A 20,516-nucleotide genomic window follows, 5' to 3' on the forward strand; every position below is an offset into this window, starting at 1 on the left:
GTTACTCTTGGATGCTCCTGGGATGCAAGCTGTTTGGGCATGCTTGTTCTAAGCTGAATGCAGCATGTCTGAGTAGCTGAAGTTAAATGCTGTCAAATAATTAGACTCCCTCTAATTAGGTTTCTCCCACCATGTGGGTGGATACTCAGAACAGATATTAAGTACAATTTTAAAGAATTAAGTTTAACTTCCAGTATATCATCCACGCATATGCCTTGTTCCAAATATTGAAATAACAAAAATGAATGGGGGTATGGAGAAGGGAAAAGATGGCACTTGATGTATCCATACAAAGTATGTTCTTAACAAAAAATAATTTTTAAAAAATAAAATAAAAGGAAATAAGAAATTTAAAAACACATTCTTACCATCAGTTACATTTGGGGATGATCCTTATTTGGGGATTATTTCAGCAGTTGAATGTTATGTCCTAAAGTATACATCTATAGGCTTGTCAAAATTAGAATGTTCTTTAGACTTGAATGGGCATTAGGAAGTCATTCATAATGGAATGTTCTAGAGGAAAACGGAGAATGAGAAGTGTGTGTGTGTGTGTGTGTGTGTGTGTGTGTGTGTGTGTATGCAGCTGCACACATCCCATATGTGTAGAGACCAGAGAAGTAAGTTGGGTGTTTTCCTCCATCACTCATCTATGTGTTTCCTTGAGACGGAGTTTCTCACTGAACCTGGAACTGTTGTTTTAAGTCAGACTGGCTGACCAATGGGCTCCAGCAATTATCTGCTCTCTGGTCTTCACAGGACCAGGGTTAAAGGCATGTGTGGCCATGCCCAGCTGCTTGTAAGTGCTGGAGAATGGGATTCAGGGTGAACCAGGCCCTCTCAGGTGCTCATGCTTGCACAGAAAGCACTCTTACACACAGAGCCATTTCCCCAAGCCCTGAGAAATATTTTTGAAGTTCAGTTTCCTTATGCTATAAGGTTACATATGGTATCTATTAACTACTACAGGGCTTTAGTCAGTAGCAAGATTCTGATCTTTATCTAAGATGTTCAATTCAGGAAAGGTTTCCAAATTACAATTATTTTCACCACAATGAAAAAAGTAGGGTAGGTGCAAAACCCATGGCTTTACAACAGCGTTTTCAAAAAATATTTTTTCATTTATTTGCAATAATGAGAAAGAGAGAGAGAGAGAGGAGAGAAAGAATGGGTGAATCAGGGAGGGCCTCTTGCCACTACAAATGAACTCCAGATGCACGTGCCACTTTGTGCCTTTGGCTTTAGGTGGGTACTGGGGAGCTGAACTCAAGTCCTCAGGCTTTGCAAGCAAGCACCTTTAAGTACTGAGCCATCACTTCTGCCCACAACAGAGTTCTAATACTTGCAGCTCTTTAAAATACGGATCATTGTGCCTGCTGAGGGTTCAATGTTTGTGTACCCCTAACTCCATGTATTGAAATTATAACCCTCACGGGAATGCCAAAGGATAGTAAGAGGCTAGGCCTCTGGTACATGGAGTTTCGAGAGTAGAGACCTTGAATGGGATGTGTGCCCTATAAAAGGGACCCCGGAAAGCTCTGTAAGCTCTCCTTCACTTGGTCTTAGCCCAAAGAGGTTGAGAAGTAATAATGTGTTTCTCTCCAGCCCTCTTTCTACTACATGAGGATACAGTGAGAAGTTGACTGCCTACCATATGGAGTGGGACTCTCATTAGAACCTGACTGCGCTGGTGTGCCCTCGCCATGGACTTTCAGTCTTCAGAACTGGGAGAAATAGAATCCTGTTGTATATCACCTGGTCTGTGTTAAGTGCCAGTTATAGCAGCCCAAGTAAGACAGCACTTCATGGGGGGGGGGTGGGTTATATTAAAAAGCGTCAAAGCTGGAATTACTGAAAAATTTTATAGCTAACTAAGAGCTAAGTATTTATTAAACACTACGCTTACACAGAGGCAGTCTGTCCAGTATGAAATTACAGATTTCGCCTGAGGTGCAGAAAATATGTTGTTATATAAGGCTGTACTAGATGATTGACTTGGTACCTTATAAAGTAAAAAAAAAAGTCACACTTCAGCCTTCCCTCCAAATTCAAATATAATAAAAGTAGAAGTATCCTATGTGACCTTCATGCTTAGCTTATTTATATTATTTTTAAAATATAAGCACCTCATAAATCAATGAACAGACTTTCTGTTCTCATAGTGGGAAAGGCAAATGATTTTTATAGTTAGCCTTTGTAGTACATGCAAAGTTGAAATTTTGGTTTTGCCTGGATGGCACTGAATATCTATGTATCTATTATCTATCTATCTATCTATCTATCTATCTATCTATCTATCTATCTATCTATCTATTTATCTATCTATCTATCTATCATATATATATATATATAAAATCTCCATTTCAAATCAGCTCTGTTTCAAATGTCTTCCATTTACTTGAGCTGTGAAAGTTCGTTGGCAGCTACAGTAGGTAATCTAATTCTTTTGATAAGGAACATTTTTAAGGCGCTCTGTTAGCCTACATCCTGTTTATTTGATTTTGACTTTTCTGTTGTTTAAAGAAGGCTCAGGGATACTTACCTCAGAATTTTGCTATTTCTAACTTCCTTTGAGAGGGAAGCTTTAGAAATGCACTCAAGAATTATTCTCTTCTCACCTTTAACCAAGAAATTGCAATTCCCTAAAATATGGAATTTTGATTTTAAAGGAAAATAAGATTTTGGCTTCACTCTTAGTCTTTGAAAGCCACTGTGAGATGGTTCACTTATGTCTGCATTACAGAAATCTTTGAACAGATGTAGTAGTTTTTGCTTTTCTCTAACTTTTTTTTTCTCTACAGCTACCCAAGTCACATGTCCAGTGAACACATTTGTGGGTTAGGTAAATTAATCACATTTTAGGTCTGAGAGATTTCCAAGCAATAGCTTCTGTATACTAATGAGAATCAGGAAATAGGTATCTGGTGTTGGTTCTGTTGCTAATTAGTTCTGTGATCTTAGGTAACTCATAATCTCTCTGGGATTTAAATTCTTTCTTCTGAAAAACAATACACTTGTCCAGATGATTTTAGGGGGCCATTTCCAAATCTGAAAAATAAACTTAAAGCTTTGCAAAAACAAGATGACAACAACTGGACAGAACGCATCTGGCTACCAAAGAGTATAATGAATAAGACAGTCATGGCTATTCTTGCAGCAATTAATGCTAGTTTAAATTTTCAGAGGGTTTCAATTGTGCCCTTGGGCTTCATGTACTTAAACAGGCCGAAGAAGAAAATCATATGGAATATAAAGCATGGCTCCTTGAAACCTTTCAACTCTAGCGCTGGCTCAGAGACACCTGACCAGGTAGGAAATTTGATTTCATGGGCATAATTTTAACAAATACTAATAAGCATCAGAAAGTTCCTTCTTCTAGAGATGTGTCAGAGAGGAGAAAGGAAACATAATAAGAAGATGAAAGCATTAGTTGTAAGAGATTAGGCATTGAGGCTGGAGAGATGGCTCTAGCCTGAGTACGGGAGTTCGATTCTCCCCACACCCCATGCACAAAAGCTGGAAGCCTTGGTGGTGGGCTTTGGTAATCTCAGCGTACTGATAACCAAGATGGGAGGCAGAGACAGAAGAACTTTCTGGATGCTTGTAGCAACGAGTGCTACCAATAACAGCAGAGCGAAATCCCAACAGCTGCGCAAGACGTGAGAGAAACCTGCCTCAAATGATGTAGAAAACTTGACCTCTGACCTCCATGTGTGCTCTGGTGGCACTATGTGCCCACACTTTCAGTGGTACTTAAATACATAAATACATGTGAATGAAAACACACACACACACACACACACACACACACACACACACACACACACGGAGAGTTTCTCGTGGGCCTGCTTTCATAGGTCAACAGTAAGTTTCCAGTTGCCTTAGACAATTTCCACTTACCTCAGATCCTCGCTCTCCTTTCGGTCCGTGTTCACCTGGCTCACCTGGTTCGCCCTTTGGTAGGAACCAAAACAGAAATGACACTTAAAGCAGAGACCTCATGAATTATAATAATGTTAATTTTGTTAAAATGCCACGATTACAAAGAATGCTTTCAAAACTTACTGGGGACCCTTGTTGTCCAGGGGGACCTCTTAGTCCTGGTACACCAGCCTGACCCTAGGGATAGAAAGGATTAAATTAATTAGAATCAACAGAGACATGTGATTTAGAGAGTAGAATATTATCATTTGAAATGGTAGCAGAGTGTTAAAGTCAATTTAAATAACAGAGGTTATGAAACTCCTTTGAAAAAGAATAAAATGTGGGCTCAGCAGTTAAAAGCACTTGCTTGCAAAGCCCAATGACCCCCAGATTTGATTCTCTAGTACCCATATAAAGCCAGGTGCACCGAGTGGTACATGCATCTAGAGTTCATTTGCAAAGGCATAACCCTGGCATGCTTATCCTCTCTTTCTCCCCTCCCTCTCTCTTTGTGTGTGTGTGTGCTTGCAAATAAATTAAAAAAGGAAATAGGACAGGATGCAATAGCTGTTGAATATTATGATGAATCTGATAGATTATGCCAGAAAGTATAGGGTTTTTAAAAAACAAAAACATCTATCTATCTATCTATCTATCTATCTATCTATCTATCTATCTATCTATCCATCCATCCATCTATCATTATCATTATCTATCATTATACCCTTATCTATCTATCTATCATTATCTATTATCTATCTATCTATCATTATCTATCTATTATATATCTATCTATCATTATCTATCTGCCTATCATTATCTATCTATCTATCTATCTATCTATCTATCTATCTATCTATCTATCATCTCTCTATACATGAGGTCTCATGTAGCCCAAGCTGGCTTCACGTCTGATCCTCCTGCCTCTCCCTTCTGAGCACTGGAATTATAGTCATGAGCCACCCCACTTCCAGGTTAAAAGTGCTGGGGATTTTGAGCCCAGGACTTTGTGCATGCTCTTCCAACTGAGCTTAATTCCTATCCATAAACAAAACAACTTTAAAAATGTATGTTTTTATTTTGTTTTATGTTTTTCAAGGTAGGGTCTCACTCTGCTCCAGGCTGATGTGGAATTAACTGTGTAGTCTCAGGGTGGCCTTGAACTCATGGCAATCCTTCTACCTCTGCCTCCTGAGTGCTGAGATTAAAGGTGTGCGCCACCACGCCCGGCTTAAAAATATATTATAATTTGAGAGGGAGAGAGAGGAGAGAGAGAGAGAAAGAGAGAGAGACAGACAGACAGACAGACATACTGCAGCCTCTATCCACTGCAAATGCACTCCAGGTGCATGTGTCACTTTGTGCATCTGGCTTTACATGGGTACTGGCTAATAAAACCTAGAATGTCAGGCTTTGAAAACAAGTATCTTTAACTGCTGAGCAATCTCTCCAGCCTGAAAATGCTTTAACAATGTAAAAATGTATTTGAAACACCATGTGACTTGGTGGTTTGTTTTAAATGTGAGTTAATGCACTGGGTTGAATGTTGGCCTTCCCAAAGATATGACTACATGATTCTCAGAACCTGTTAATGTGACCTTATTTTGAGGAATCTTTATAAGTGTCATGGAGCTATGGATCTCTAAGTAAAATTACTCTGTAGGACTTAAACCCACTAAGTGTCTTTGTCATAGATACACCGAGGCAGGCAGACCCATACACAGGGAGAGGCAGGGAAGACATAAATGCAGCCACCAGATTACTAGCAGCCACGAGAAGCTGTAAGAAGGGATGAAGAATTCTCCCTAGAGCTTCTGGGGAGTGTGGTCCTGCCCTTTGATTTCAATATCCAGTCTCTAAAACTGAAGCAACAAATTTTTATTGCGTTTGTTTGGTTTTTTAAAATTATTATAATTTTTATTTATTTGTTGAGAAAAAGAAATAGGGAGAGAGAGAGAGTGAATGGGTGCACCAGGGCTTCCAGCCACTGCAAATGAATGCCAGGTGCATGTGCCACCTTGTGCATCTGGCTTATATGGGTCCTGGGGAATTGAACCTAGGTCCTTTGGCTTTGCAGGCAAGCATCTTAACCACTAGGCAATCTCTTCTGCCCAATTTTTATTGTTTCAAACCATCCATTTTTGGTAATTCATGGCAGCAGTCTGAGGAAACTAGAATGCTGCTCCGAGACACCCATGGAGGGTTAGTTCCAGGACATCAGATCAGAGGGCTCTTAGGTTCCTTGTGTAAGATGTGGTATTTGAATAAAACCTGTGCACATCCTTCCTCCTGTCTACTTTAAATTCTCTCCAGATTACTGAAAATTCAGAATACAATATAGGTTCTTTGTTAATAGTTACCATACTGTACTGTTAAGAAAATAATAACAAGGAAAGAAAAGAATGTTGGTCAGGCGTAGTGGTGCACGCCTTTAACCCCAGCACTTAGAAGGAGAGGTAGGAGGATCTCTGTGAGTTGAAGGGTACTCCGACTACATAGTGAATTCCAGGTCTGACTGGGCTACAGTGAGACCCTACCTCAAAATAAAAAAACAAAACAAAAAACGAAAACATAAACAACCCCCCCCCACAAAACATTTATCCATGTTCTGTAAAGATGCAATTTTATTTTATTTTTATTAATTTATTTGTAGGTTGCAGACAAAGAAAGAGAGACACAGAGAGAGACGAGGAGAGAGGATGCCAGGGCTTTTTGCCTCTATAAATGAACTTCAGATTCATGTGCAACTTGGACCATCTGGCTTTATGTGAGTACTGGGAATCAAACCTGGGCTGTCAAGGGTTTGCAGGCAACTGCCTTTACCTGCTAAGCCATCTCCCCAGTTCCCAGATGCAATTTTTAAGAGTATTTGTGGTATAGTTTCATTGATTAAAACCATGGTAGTGGAGGCTGAATCTGTGATCAACAGCTTAAGGAATAAAGAGTTTAAGAACAAACTTTTTTTTTTTTTTCCCTCAATTCATTTTTCCCCCTGTGGAAGCTCACTTTGATGTTTATTTGCAACCTAAGTTCCTGGTTGTTCCAATAGTAGATTTAATGAGCTGAGGCCTGGAAGAAGTTACTATATGTAATACCAACAAATATTAAACGATCTCTTATTCAGCAATTGGTTCTCAGTTAGAGAGAATGCTGTCCTGCCTCATTTTCTTTTTCAATCATGTGAAACAGGAGGTAGAAACCCAGGGGACAGTTTTGTTCAAAGAACCCTGCATGAAATCTTCCTTTATCTCACTCCTGTCTGTTTTACTTTTCCCCCTTCCTTTCCATCCATGAAACAGAACGAATACCTTGAGAGAGAGAATTATCGGGCTCATCTGTGTTCTGGGGTAGAAGATAGGGTTGCATACCCACGCTAACAACATCTCAAAGAAAGGTTAATCTATTCTATGAGGCATTCTATGAGGCAATTGGTTATTAAATTAATTTGGTAACTTTCAACTTCCTGATAATATGAATCCTCTTTAAGGAAGGGAACAGTGGCAGACAGATGAGGGTGGAAAGCCTTCTGGATAGCATGAGCCACACCAGAGACTTTATCACTGACACATGACTGCTCAGCAGCAAAACATGAGCAAACTGGGTAACTGAGAGAACCCGGGCAGTAAGAGGAATGTGAGGAGCTGGGCATGGTGGTGCACGCCTTTAATCCCAGCACTTGGGAGGCAGAGGTAGGAGGATTGCCATAAATTTAAGGCCGTCCTGAGACTACAGAGTTAATTCCAGGTCAGCCTGGACCAGAGGGAGACCCTACCTCGGAAAAAAAAAAAAGAGGAATGTGAGGGAGCTTGCAGCCAACCACAAAGCTCAGAACCACCGGCCAATCACCACCTCGCTGATTCCCTTGCCTGTAATAGTGCAGAGACCTTCTCAGAATGATGGTTGACCAACCAACTGCCTCTTTGGGGTCTATGACATTTTGACACAAATCTCATGAACGACAAACTGGCTTTCCATTGAATTATTCTGCTACTTCTTAATCAAAACCGGCTGTGACTATTTTATCAGCAGCAAAAATAAAGTGCTCATGGTAAATGTTATGAGAAAACCCACAAAGAGGTGTATGGGAAGAGGTGGACATTGCATGATGCTATTAGCGGTGGGATGAGTTGGATGGCCAGGGGAAACTTGGAGAGGATTTCATAATGGAAGTAAGCATAAGCTTGACCTGGCAGGAGGAATGTTCCAGATAGTACAGTGAAGACACTACGAAAGAGGAGGGAGCACTGGAAATACGATTTATGTGACAGAGCCTGTTAAATGGTGAATATTTTTGAGAGGACTATGGTTGGGGACTGGAAGGCTAGTTAGAAAAATACTGAAATAATTAAGAGGGCTGGAGAGATGGCTTAGTGGTTAAGGGGTTTGCCTGCAAAGCCAAAGGATCCTGGTTCAACTCTCCAGGTCCCACATAAGCCAGATGCACAAGGAGGCGCATGTGTCTGGAGTTAGGTGGCAGTGGCTGGAAGCCCTGGTGTGCCCATTCTCTCCTTCATTCTTTCTCTCTCTCATATAAATAAATAAAAACATATTAAAAAAATTAAGAGAAAAAAGGCCTGAAAAATCCATTTAATTACAGTTGTCTCTCTACTACCTTGTCTATTCACCCTGGCTAATCTAAGTTTTTATTTCAGAAACAACCACAGAGCCTTGACCTTGACAGAGGGATGCACTAGACCAACTGACCTATCAAGTCATTATTATTATTATTATTATATGGAATTCACTATGTAGTCTCAGGATGGCCTTGAACTCATAGCAGTCCTCCTACCTCTGCCTCCCGAGTGCTGGAATTTAAGATGTGTGCCACCAATCCCAGTCAACTCATTATTACAAGCATGTATATGCAGGAATCAAAGTCATTTTACAAGAATGAAAAAAATACCTCCTATTCCAATTATGGAGCTAAGACACCTGCACATCAAAAAACAACTAGAAAAAATAGTATCAAAAGAGGATAAAATAGTTGTGCTCAATTACATCTAAAGACAATAGTATTATAGGTTTTCAGTGGGAGAAATTGATGCTAAAAAGAGTCAGAAGACAGAGAGTTAAATTGCAAATGATAGGATCTGTGTAAGTTAAGATGTTGGGAACAGGTGGAAAATTTCATTAGCAACAAGATAGGACTGGAACTATAGGGAAACAGTGAACTGATAACCTTCCTTTTTTTTTTTTTTTTTTTTTTTAATTTGAGGCAAAATCTCACTTTAGCCCAGGCTGATGTGGGACTCTATTCCAGGCTGGCCTTAAACTGTAATGTTTCTACCACAGCCTTTCTAGTGCTATGAGCCGCCACACCTGGCTCCACAAACCCATTTTGTTTAGCAATTCCTATTATAAAGACCTTGGAAGAGATGTGTTATTTAAAAGAACAAAACATGAGCTGGGGCAATGGCTCAGCAGTTAAAGGTGCTTGATTGCAAAGCCTGCTGGCCCAGGTCCCATTCCCCAGTACCCACAGAAAACGAGATGCACAAAGTGGCACATGTGTCTGGAGTTTGTATGTAGCGGCAAGAGACCTTGGCATGCTCAACCTCTCTCTCTTTCTAGCTTCTTCTATGTCTTTCCTTACAAATAAATAAATAAAAATATTTTTTAAAATAGTATAAAATATCATCAATAACAACATGAATTTTAAAATGACTAAGTTGTACAAACTGCAATATAATTATAGCTGTTGAAGTATACCTTATAAAATCCTGCTAAGAAATAAAAGACTGATTTATATCATGAGAGGATAATACTCTCTATAATTTTATTGAATTTCTATTATATACCAGAAACTGTGGTCTAGAAACTGGGATATTGTAATAATAACAAAAAATAAAGACAAGATTATTTTTCTCATAGATAGAGAAACAAGCAACTAAAAAAGTGATAAGGTAAGATATCTCAAGCTATGATGAAAACATAGTAATGCTACACAAAGTGATAGTTATAGATTTATTTTATGTAGGAGAGCCAAAATAATTACAGATCTATTTGAGAAAGGATTGTAAGGGAAGAAGACCTCCCAGGTGTTAACATTTCAGCTGAGATCAGGATGATGAGTGGGAAGAAACAAATATTTGAGAAAGTAGAATGAGCTAGTTTCCCTCTGGATTGAAAATGGAAAACATCGCTGCTTATTTCAGGGGTGTTAGCTTTCGTTTGAAACTGAACATAGCTGAAACAGCCTTTTACTCAAAGCAGCATAGCATATGGGCAGCAGTATTTACCTTATATCCTTCTGCACCAGGCTCTCCTCTCTCTCCTTGTGCCCCCATCAGGCCCTGCAGAGACCACACACAAAGACAATGAATTTCATAGCTGCATTCCTGAGCACACATGATACAATTCGTGTGGTTTATTTTTGACTTGGTTTTCCAAAAAAACATAAAGCTTGAGCCGGGCGTGGTGGTGCACGCCTTTAATCCCAGCACTTGGGAGGCAGAGGTAGGAGGATCGCCGTGAGTTCGAGGCCACCCTGAGACTACATAGTGAATTCCAGGTCAGCCTGGGCTAGAGTGAGACCCTACTTCAAAAAACCAAAAACCAAAAACAAACAAACAAACAAAAAACCCCCAAAAAACAAAAACCATAAAGCTCAATGTGCAGTAATTTGTTTAGGTCTAATATAAAATGGTAAAGATTGAATTTCAAAAGTCCCAAAGTATTTTTTAAAAACTGATCTGTATACTTTTTATAATTTACCCACTGTGGCCAAATTATTTGAAAACCTTTACAGTCAGTTGTTAGAACTAATATGATAAGTTAGAAGATGGTTACGGTTTGTATATTTTTCAGCACCAGATTCTGAACTATGTGAATAGATTCTCATAATGATTATACTAAGAAAAATACTAAGAAAATTATGTCCAATTGAAAATATGAATTTTTATCAGCATAATATCATAAATAATGCTAAAAACTGTATTATTAATTAATAGTAAATCGGTTTTTCAAGCCATTCAATCCATTTATATAGACATATGAAGGACTGCTTGGCCATTTAATTATATTAATTGTATAGCTTATCCAACTAGCCTAACAAATTCAGACCTTAAAACATTCCTAAAGGTTTCTAACATGAAATCCTTGCTACAATAAACTATTTAAATTATCTACACTAAGAGTCACTTAAAACAGAAAATTAAAATTAGTTGACAAAACCATATTGATTGACAAAAATTTCAACTTGTTGCTCTGTGGATAAAGTTAATAGACATAAAGACAAGCATCTCCACTTTTGTTTTTGTCTTTAATTATAAATTATATTTATTGAGGGCAAGTACAGAACCAAGGAAAGACACCCACGTGGTTTGAGAACCCACATGGAGGGCCTGGGAAAACCACGGGGAAAAGCGAGAAAGAAAAGAAAGTTCAGAGAGCTCCTGCCATGTGGGGAGCTAGAGGAGGTAAAGAGCTCCTGTGGAGAGTAAGGGCTAGGCGGCTGTTCTCTTGGCTTGACCCAACTGAATGGAGCCAAGAAGAAACTCACCAACAGCTGGAAGCTCAGGAGAGGTCAGGAAGCACAGAGAACTTTTACTTTTTATAACCTTATGGTGGTGAGCCCTATCTTCCAGCTCCAGATTCTGTTTAATTTATTATATTGTTTTTTAAAAATAGATATTTTATTTTATTTATTTATTTTCAAGCAGAGAGAGATGGAAGACAGAATGGGCATGCCAGAGCCTCTAGCCACTGCAAACGAAATCCAGATTCATGCGCCACTCTATACATCTGACTTCATGTGGGTACTGAGAAACTGATCCTTGGTCCTTTGGCTTTTCAGGCAAACACCTTACCCATTAGGCCATCTCTCCAGCCCCCATTTCTTGGTTTAAGTTAAATGGCTGTTTCATGTCTGCTGGATAAAGCCATCATATTTCATGCTAGATTTTTCATAAGCATTATATCTTTGATCCTGACATACTTGAATTTGGAAAAAAAGTGTATGATTACTCTCTGTTTGGCTTTTGTTTGTTTCTAATTACTTTCCCATTTTCTATTATTAATCTATCTCTTCCTCTCAATGGTTTAGACACACTAGAACATATGTAATGAAGAAACAAATATTTGCATACAGAAGTTGCCTGTGTATGGGATGGTTTTATTTAAATCATAAAACTGTAGAATCTTCTATTGTTTTCAATATCAGATGCTATTGGGCACATTTAGGATGGTATGACCATAGACAGAATCTGAATCTTCTATTTTTTCTAACACAAGATATTACTTTCAACCATCTCTACCAATCCACATTAAAATATTAGGAATGACTAAACCCTCTGATGTTGTGCCTTTAAATTTCTTTATTCTAAATGATCTTATGTGAAAAATCAAAAATGTATCAAATTATATTTATTTCCGTGACTTCTGCATTTCTCCCTTTTATTTTATACATTTAATTTACACATATACTTCAGATGGTGTTTTAGTCAGAAATAAACACAGATAAAGTTATTCAAAAGATCAAGACTATACCAGCTACCTTTCAGAAACAATGGCTATAGTCATTTCTTAAAATTTGAAGACTACAGATCCACAATCTTCAAGGTTTATAAGTTCTAATTACTGCTAATAAAAGTTTTGAAATCACCCAGCAACAATGTATAAATACTTATGGTACACAGATTCGTGTTTTAAAAAGCACTTTAGCAACAAATCTGATTGTGATAATCAAAGAAATATTCCCCGCCCCCAAATCTAGCATATATGAGTTTTAGATGAGGTATCAGTATTCAATGCTGAAAGTGAAAGTACAAATGTAACTTATTGAGGTGCTGACTTCTCTCTCCAATGGAGATTTGGCTTCTCTTTCCCAGACTGGAGTGGGAGCTGAGGAGATAAATGATCCAGTGCTTCACCCCAGCCCCAGCTGAAACCACAGAGGCCTTGGGCAAGAGTGCTGCTTTCTAGGTGAATCTAATATCAGCACAAGGGTGAGGGAGACAGACTCTGAGGACACTCAGCACCTACCATACCAGAGATCCAGGGGCTCCTGAGAACCCACGACTGAAGTAGACTTAAAATGCACCCAACATGGCTCAGGGAATTATGCCAAAGAGGGGGTGGAGAAATTGTTAGGTGTTATGCACAGAGACATTGCCTCTCCCCCATACCTGACTGCTGCCCCCACAATGCATGACCCACAATCCCCATGAAGATGACCTGCACCCCAAAGAGGAAGGCCACTTCAGAAAAGGGGCAGGGATAAGGGAAATGATGGTACCAACATGTGTTGTTTACCTACTAGGCATGTTTATATCTAGAAAAATAAATTTTCAAAAGGTAACTTATTTAAACCCGCATCTTGATTAAGGGTCTTGACCTGCATATTTTTTAATATCTGAGACTTTTACATCATTTCGATTGTATGACAACAAATTGCTTTCCTATTAAGTCATAACAGAATAAAACTCTGAAAAAAAAATGAGCTTGGCTGTGAAAGTTTAGTATTGCATTTTATCTTTAAGTACCAAAGTAATTTTAGAAAAAGACCTACTGGTTCACCTCGAGGCCCGGGGGGTCCTAGGGCTTTGCTATCTTCTCCTGGGTAACCCTAAAATATAAACAATAATTTATTAACACAACTCAGTTAACAAAATGCCACTAAAATAGACAAAATATTTTATCATGTGTTAAACATATACAATTTGGCCTTGTCTTTTTTTAAGTGGAAACTTTTTACCGAGGTCATTAAGCATATAATATTTTATACACAGTTATAATTTGTATATGGCTTTTTAGAAGTATTATCTGATTTAATTACATAAAATACATCTTGGGAGTTTTTAAACATGCATGTTTCGTTCATATCATAAATTAAGAGTACTATTAAAGATATTCTTTTTAAAATATTTATTTATTTATTTGACAGAGAAAGAGAGAAAGAGATATATATATATATATATATATATATATATATATATATATAGAGAGAGAGAGAGAGAGAGAGAGAGAGAGAGAGAGAGAGAGAGAGAGAGAGAGAGAGAGAGCCTCTAGCTGCTGCAAATGAACTCCAGAAGCATGTGCCACTTTGTACATCTATCTGTCTTATGTGGGCCCTGGGGAATCAAACCCAAGTCCTTTGGCTTTTCACACAAGCACCTTAACCACTAAGCCATATCTCTAGCCCAGGTATTCTTAAATAATTAAAAAGATTAATTATTAAGTGCATTGTAATTAGTTATCTAACCTAAAAACTCACAATAAATAATTTTGTTTTTATAGAAGCCCATATATCACGAAGCACATTCACATGTCTTATTTCATCTCTGTCTTGAAATAATCCATGGATAATAGTTTAGTAATTTATTTAAATGTAGTTCCTTGATATTTACTTCTCCTAGAATTTGTAGACTTGCTAACTTGAAAAGTGATTCTTTTGCCCTTGACAATTTTCCCATGCATTATTTCATAAAGAACTAATAGGATCAATGTTTAATTTTGGAATCAAGAGGTCAGCATACACACCTTTTCTCCTTTGGGTCCTGGCAACCCAGACAGACCTGGTTGACCTTGATGCCCCTGTCAGAAGACAAGTAAGTAGATGATATACATATCACTTACACATGACCTACTGAAGCCCACCTTGCCCATGTTATTAGACAGTGCAGAATGCTGAAAAGAAAAATGAGATCTATCCTGGAAGGGAGTAAGAACTAAATACGCTAGAAAGATATATCAGGATCTTTATTCTTATTAAACATAATTGGAACATAATATTTACTACAACTGCTTTCATATTCATATGCATATTTATGTGTGCAAACATATATATTGAAATTTGAAATGTTTACCATATATCCTGGGATTCCTGGTTCTCCATCAGGTCCCATCAATCCCAAAGGACCCTAAAAAAAACAAAATAGAAACTAATGAGAGAGAAAATAGACAGCTGTTTGAAACATTAAACTTATAGCCTATTACTTAAACTTTTTTGGTGTTTTTGAGACAGAGTCTTACTCTAGCCAAAGTTATAATGGAATTAACCATGTAGTACAGGCTGTCCTCAAAGTTATTGTGATCCTCCTACCTCAGCCTCCTACATGCTGGTATCAAAGCTGTGTGCCACCATGTCCAGCTTAGGTTGTTTCTTAATCCTTTCCCTTTATATTTTTAAAATATTTACTGATTTGAGAGAGAGAGAGGGTGGGGGAGAGGGAGAAAACAAGTATGCCAGGGCATCTAGCCACTGCAAATGAACTCCAGATGTATATATCACCATGTGTATCTGGCTTACATGGGTACTGGGGACTTGAACCTGAGTCCTTTGGCTTTCTTGGTAAGTGCTTTAACAGCTAAGCCATTTTTTCAGCCCTCCCTTTAGATTTTCATGGTTTGAAGTTCAATCTAGTTTGAAATGGGAAAGTAAGAATAATATCCCAATTTTGTCTATTATTCTTGTGAGCCACAAAAGTTTCACAAACAATATTTCTGGTTAGCTTCTGTCATGTAAATACTTAATATATCAAAATAAATATTGTTAGTTATCACAGTAACACCTAGATAACACCTGGACCATTCCTAGTAATGCAGTTTGTAGTTATCAAAGTTTATCACATATAATATCACTTTAAAATAACTCCTCATGAGGAGTAAATAAAATCTGAAATGACAAGTTGTTTATAAGTGAATCAGTGAAAAAAAAAAACATTAAGGCAAGAATATGGAATATATGGCCAAACTTGGCATCCAAAAGAAAATAGAACAATACATATGTTTGGTTTTTCAAGGTAGGGCCTCACTCTAGTCCAGTCTAACCTGGAATTCACTACAGACTCTCAGGCTGGCTTTGAACTCACAGCAATCCTCCTATCTCTGCCTTCCAAGTGCTAAGATTAAAGGCACCACCGTGCCCAGCTAAAATGCACTTTTAAAATGAATTAAAGAACAAATGACTCTTCCATATGGTCATTGAAATTTATATTTCTGTCATTTTCCATTCTATCTTTGGTTTCAGTTGAGGAGTTTTGAGTTTTTGGAGGTGCCATTGTGTCTTATTTTCTTATTTTTTTTTTTGCTTCTTTGTTGTGACTTGTATAACTGTTAGGATGAATGTGTTCCCTTCTCATTTACTTCATCTTACGTGAATCTCGCTGTCAATGTTCATGTGAGCTTCTGATTCCAAGTTTGTTTAGAGGGAAAGTAGAGATCAGTAGTAGAAAGGATTTGATGACAGAAATGTCCTAATTTTTACTCATGAGAAGGGTCCTTTGGTCATATGCAGGGAACCATCCAGAAGTGCTAGATAAGCTATTAATAAATAACTTGATACCATCTCTCTTTGACTAAAAATTTTGGCCACTATAAGGTTTAGGAGTGGAACTCAGTCTATGTAACCCAAGGTTGGCCTCAGATTCACACCAATCCTCCTACCTCAGCTTTCTGAGCATTGGGATTAAAGGCATGTGCCACCATGCCCTGTCAGGATGGAATGTTTTAAAAGACCATAAGATGGCATTGTGAAGAAACATGATAGTAGACATTTTCTGAAAATTTAATATGCTTTAAATGAAATTCAGCATAAAGACTGAGGTGCAGTATAATTATGGAAACAAACACTGTTAATAGATGCACTAAAAAACCCCACCCTAAAATCAACCTACTAAGAAAAGTATAAGAACATTGAATAGAAATCAGCACAATTTAACAGAAAATATATGAAAAAAATGAGTAAATGGAAAGACATATGTTTTTCTACAGAAAGATTTAGCATTAAGAGAAACTGATGAGCTGTTCTAATGTTCACACAAAAAAATAAAATAATATAAAGGAAGTATGTAGCATTTGCTCTAACACATCTCAAGAGACACTCTAACATTATGATAATAGTGTGGTATGGATCTAGACACAGAGTAGCAGAGCAACGGAACAGACCAGTGAGAGACTGGTTGATAGCAAGAGTAGTTGCATTTCAAGCACGTGGAAAGTAGATTGCTCAATGAATAGAACTGAGACAGTTAACAATTTTGAATGCTCAAGATTCAACTGTCTATCAATTTGGAATGATGAAAATTCATCTTCCACAAATTACATAAGAACACAGTAACTGAATATGCCTTAAATAATTAAAAGCAGAGCTATCAATATATTAGTATGAGAATATGGAAAATATTTTATACATTTTAGATAAAGAAAGCATATCTAGTGAAGAAATAAAATCAGGGACTGTACAGGAAAATAATAACAAGCTTGACTACTAAAATGTTCTATACAGAAAAAGATAAAATTAGAAGATAAATGACATAAAGAGAAATATAATTTTAACATATTTCATAGTACATTAAAAATGATATCAATATTTATTATTAGTATTATTTTAGAAATATTTTATTTTTTTGAGAGAGAGACAGAAAGAGAGAAATAGACAGATATGTATTTATATATATAGAGAGAGTGGGCATGCCAAAAACTCTAGCCACTGCAAGCGAACTCCAGATGCATGCACCACTTTGTGCATCTGGCTTAAATGGATATTGGGGAATTGAACCTGGGTCCCACACCTTAACCGCTAAGCCATCTTTCCAGCCCCAATATCAATTTCTTAAATATATAAGGAATGGTTATAAATCAATGAGAAAAAGACAGGCACTTAAAAATGGAGGCACACAAAGTACACATGGACAGGTCATTTTGAAAGGAAGTTATAACTTCCTTCATCATAAACAGGACAATGTAAATATGAAAGCAAAATAAACTTATATTTCCTCAGTTATTTGATAGGCAGACACCAAATGGGTTAAAATAAAATGGAGGTGGGCCTATAATTTTGGAAGGTAGCTTGGGTTGAAAACATATCAAATTTAAAAAGTGGATAATTTTGAAAAAAGTTCTTATTTTTATTTATGAGAGAGAGAGAATGAGAATGGGAGCACCAGGGCCGCCAGCCTCTGCAAATGAACTCTAGACACATGCACCACTTTTTGCATCTGGCTTATGTGGGTCTTGGGAAATCACACTTGAGTCCTTTGGCTATGCAGGCAAGTGCCTTAATTACTAAGCCATCTCTTCAGCCCCAAAGTGAATATGTTTATAGCATATATTCCAAAGTAGAAGTTTACTTTGAAGGCAATACTCATTGGCTTAGTCAGTTCTTGTGCTTATTAAAAAATTAATCTTGGGCTGGAGGGATGGCTTAGCAGTTAAGGCATTTGACTGCAAAGCTAAAGGACACAGGTTCGATTCCCTAGAACCCATGTTAGCCAGATGCACAAGGTGGCACATGCATCTGGAGTTCATTTGCAGTGGCTGGAGGTCCTGACATTCCCATTCTCTCTCCCTCTTTCTCTGTCAAATAAATGAAAGAAAATATTTAAAAAAATTAATCATCTTATATATTTGAACATATATGCCATATAGTAATTGAACTTGTAATAATTGAAATAAAAGGAAGTAACTCCTGGGATATTCACATCTTATTATAAGGGAGTCCTTCACATAAGCGTGCACCCATGTAAAACCAGAGGCAAAGTAGCACATACATCTGGAGTTCATCTGCAACACCTGAAATGCCCAGACACACATGTCTGTTTGCAAATAAATAAAAATTTAAAATTAAGATGAAGAGGACCAGGAGATGCACTTAAATTTTGTAAATGAATTCATGAAACAGAAGACTGAAATACTTCACAATCTCCTTCATGATATGACTTTCTGACCAGGTCAAAAGCATCAGCAATATGACTGCTCTTAGAGGTTTAGAAGTATGGTGGTAAACTTGTTCCCAACAGCACATGAAGTTCGTGCAAGAGAACACAGCTATAAATAGATGCTAAGGAGATTTATCACAGCTGGTTAGAAATATAATCTCTAGATAAAGCATAAAGAGTCCAAGCAGAGAAAGGAAATTCATTTCAAGTGAACCTAGTTTTCAAAGCAGTTTGCCAACTATGACAGCATAGTTTTATACAGATATTAAATCCGAGTTTAAGTGCTCAGCATATAAACTTTCCTACTTAGGTTGGAAGTCATAATCAGATTTTTAAAACCTCATTTCATATTTTGTTTCCATGTTCAGTTTTTTTCCCTTTCCTTTTTCATGTCCAAAAACCACTAAGCCATTTAAGTACTGTGGAATGCTTACAATTCTCCACATCCCACAGAGATAGATTATTTTCAATGGAACTATTGCACCCTCTGTAAAGTTAATCAAGGGACGAAGCTTTAAGGACATGGATACATTTCTGTTCCATCCACAGTGACTCAGTTCTGGAAACAAAGTGACTACTGACCACAGCACCTCTACTTCCTCTGGCACCTTTAGGACCACTTTCCCCAGCTTGACCAGGAGCACCTCTGCCGCCAATTTCTCCTGGGCTTCCTGTTTGTCCTTTTTCACCCTGTGGTTAATGTTAGTATGAAAGAAAAATTATATAAAGCAAATTTATACTTTGGCTAATTAACTATATCACATATTTAAATGACTCTGGAGGACACTCAGTAAACATCATTCTGTCAATTACTAACTTTGTTTTAAGTCCACAGTATTACAGATTCCCTTCAACAATAATAACATTCTACTACCATACAAGCTACTTGAAAAAAACAGAAGATATTTGGTACTCATCTCAAGTTCCAAATGACCAGAGTAAAAAACAAAACTCTTTATTAAAAATGTGTTTGTGTGCTGCTGTGCATGTATATGCTATGATCTTGAGAAAACATTGGCCCCAGGAGATGTCTGTCTCAATGGAGAAATTAAGTATCACAAAGGCCCATTTAGTGCAGAAAGGAATCAGTGTGCAGCTCCGTACACTGAAGGTCCTCCCTACCAGCCTAGAGTATGATTTCAAATCCATGTTTTATTTTTACATCATTTTACATCCTTCTGAAACCTGGTTACCGCTGTTTTCCATCACACTCGCTGACCCTTCTCTAACACTAAAATAGAGCCACTCTCAAACCACATTAAGTATTTTAATTCATTTTCTGAGAGGAGGAAACAACTCAGTCTTACATTGATACTCAACAGGACAACAGTAAGCTAAACTGAGACCATACTCAGCCAGGACATTTTTGGTATTCCTAACAGTATTTGCTTTGCCTTTGTAGGGCTCTACATTGTTGTCAAGATCTGCACTATCTCTAACATTGATACTACTATGGGCTTCCTGATGATAATTCCTTTTGATTTTTGCAATGTTGAAGATTGAAAGATTGAATCCAGGACCTGTTAGGTAAGTACAATAGCCCTGATTTTGATGTTGATTTTAAGTATAATATCATGCACGATGAGAGAGCATTCAGTACTGGGGTATTTTCATGGTCACAAATGGCAACTAAAAATTACTTCATTTCCCCTTATTTTTCTCTAAAACCTTCCAATGTCCATAAAATCTGAAAATGACATGTAGGTGTATATCTACAGGAATCCAAGAATTGGACTGTGAACTAGAATACTGTATGATGTGAAGTTAACTGTGATTTAATATACGCTGAATTCTCATCAATGGAAAACCTAACCCTATGTTTTATCAATATTAAAACAAATTATTGGCACCATACAAAAGATAAAATTTTTATTATATTAGAACTTCACAAATAGGTTAAAATTTTTGAAAAATACAAAGTTAGCAGTGAAACAT

The 20,516-nt window shown here is 37.4% G+C and overlaps 1 protein-coding gene across 2 annotated transcripts in view; it reads right to left on the minus strand.

Annotated features, from left to right (window-relative positions):
- Col24a1 (collagen type XXIV alpha 1 chain) overlaps positions 1–20,516 on the minus strand; it is a 298,351-nt gene that overhangs the window by 68,387 nt on the left and 209,448 nt on the right. For both annotated transcript variants that reach the window (XM_045137919.1, XM_045137918.1), the window contains exons 39-45: positions 19,164–19,271; positions 14,730–14,783; positions 14,404–14,457; positions 13,433–13,489; positions 10,164–10,217; positions 4,066–4,119; positions 3,901–3,954 (exon numbers count right to left, since the gene is read on the minus strand). In XM_045137919.1, coding sequence (XP_044993854.1) covers positions 3,901–3,954; positions 4,066–4,119; positions 10,164–10,217; positions 13,433–13,489; positions 14,404–14,457; positions 14,730–14,783; positions 19,164–19,271 — 435 coding nt within the window. The remainder of the gene's footprint in view (positions 1–3,900; positions 3,955–4,065; positions 4,120–10,163; positions 10,218–13,432; positions 13,490–14,403; positions 14,458–14,729; positions 14,784–19,163; positions 19,272–20,516) is intronic.

The sequence above is a fragment of the Jaculus jaculus genome, chromosome 19 (assembly GCF_020740685.1).
Source record: "Jaculus jaculus isolate mJacJac1 chromosome 19, mJacJac1.mat.Y.cur, whole genome shotgun sequence".
NCBI lineage: Eukaryota > Metazoa > Chordata > Mammalia > Rodentia > Dipodidae > Jaculus > Jaculus jaculus.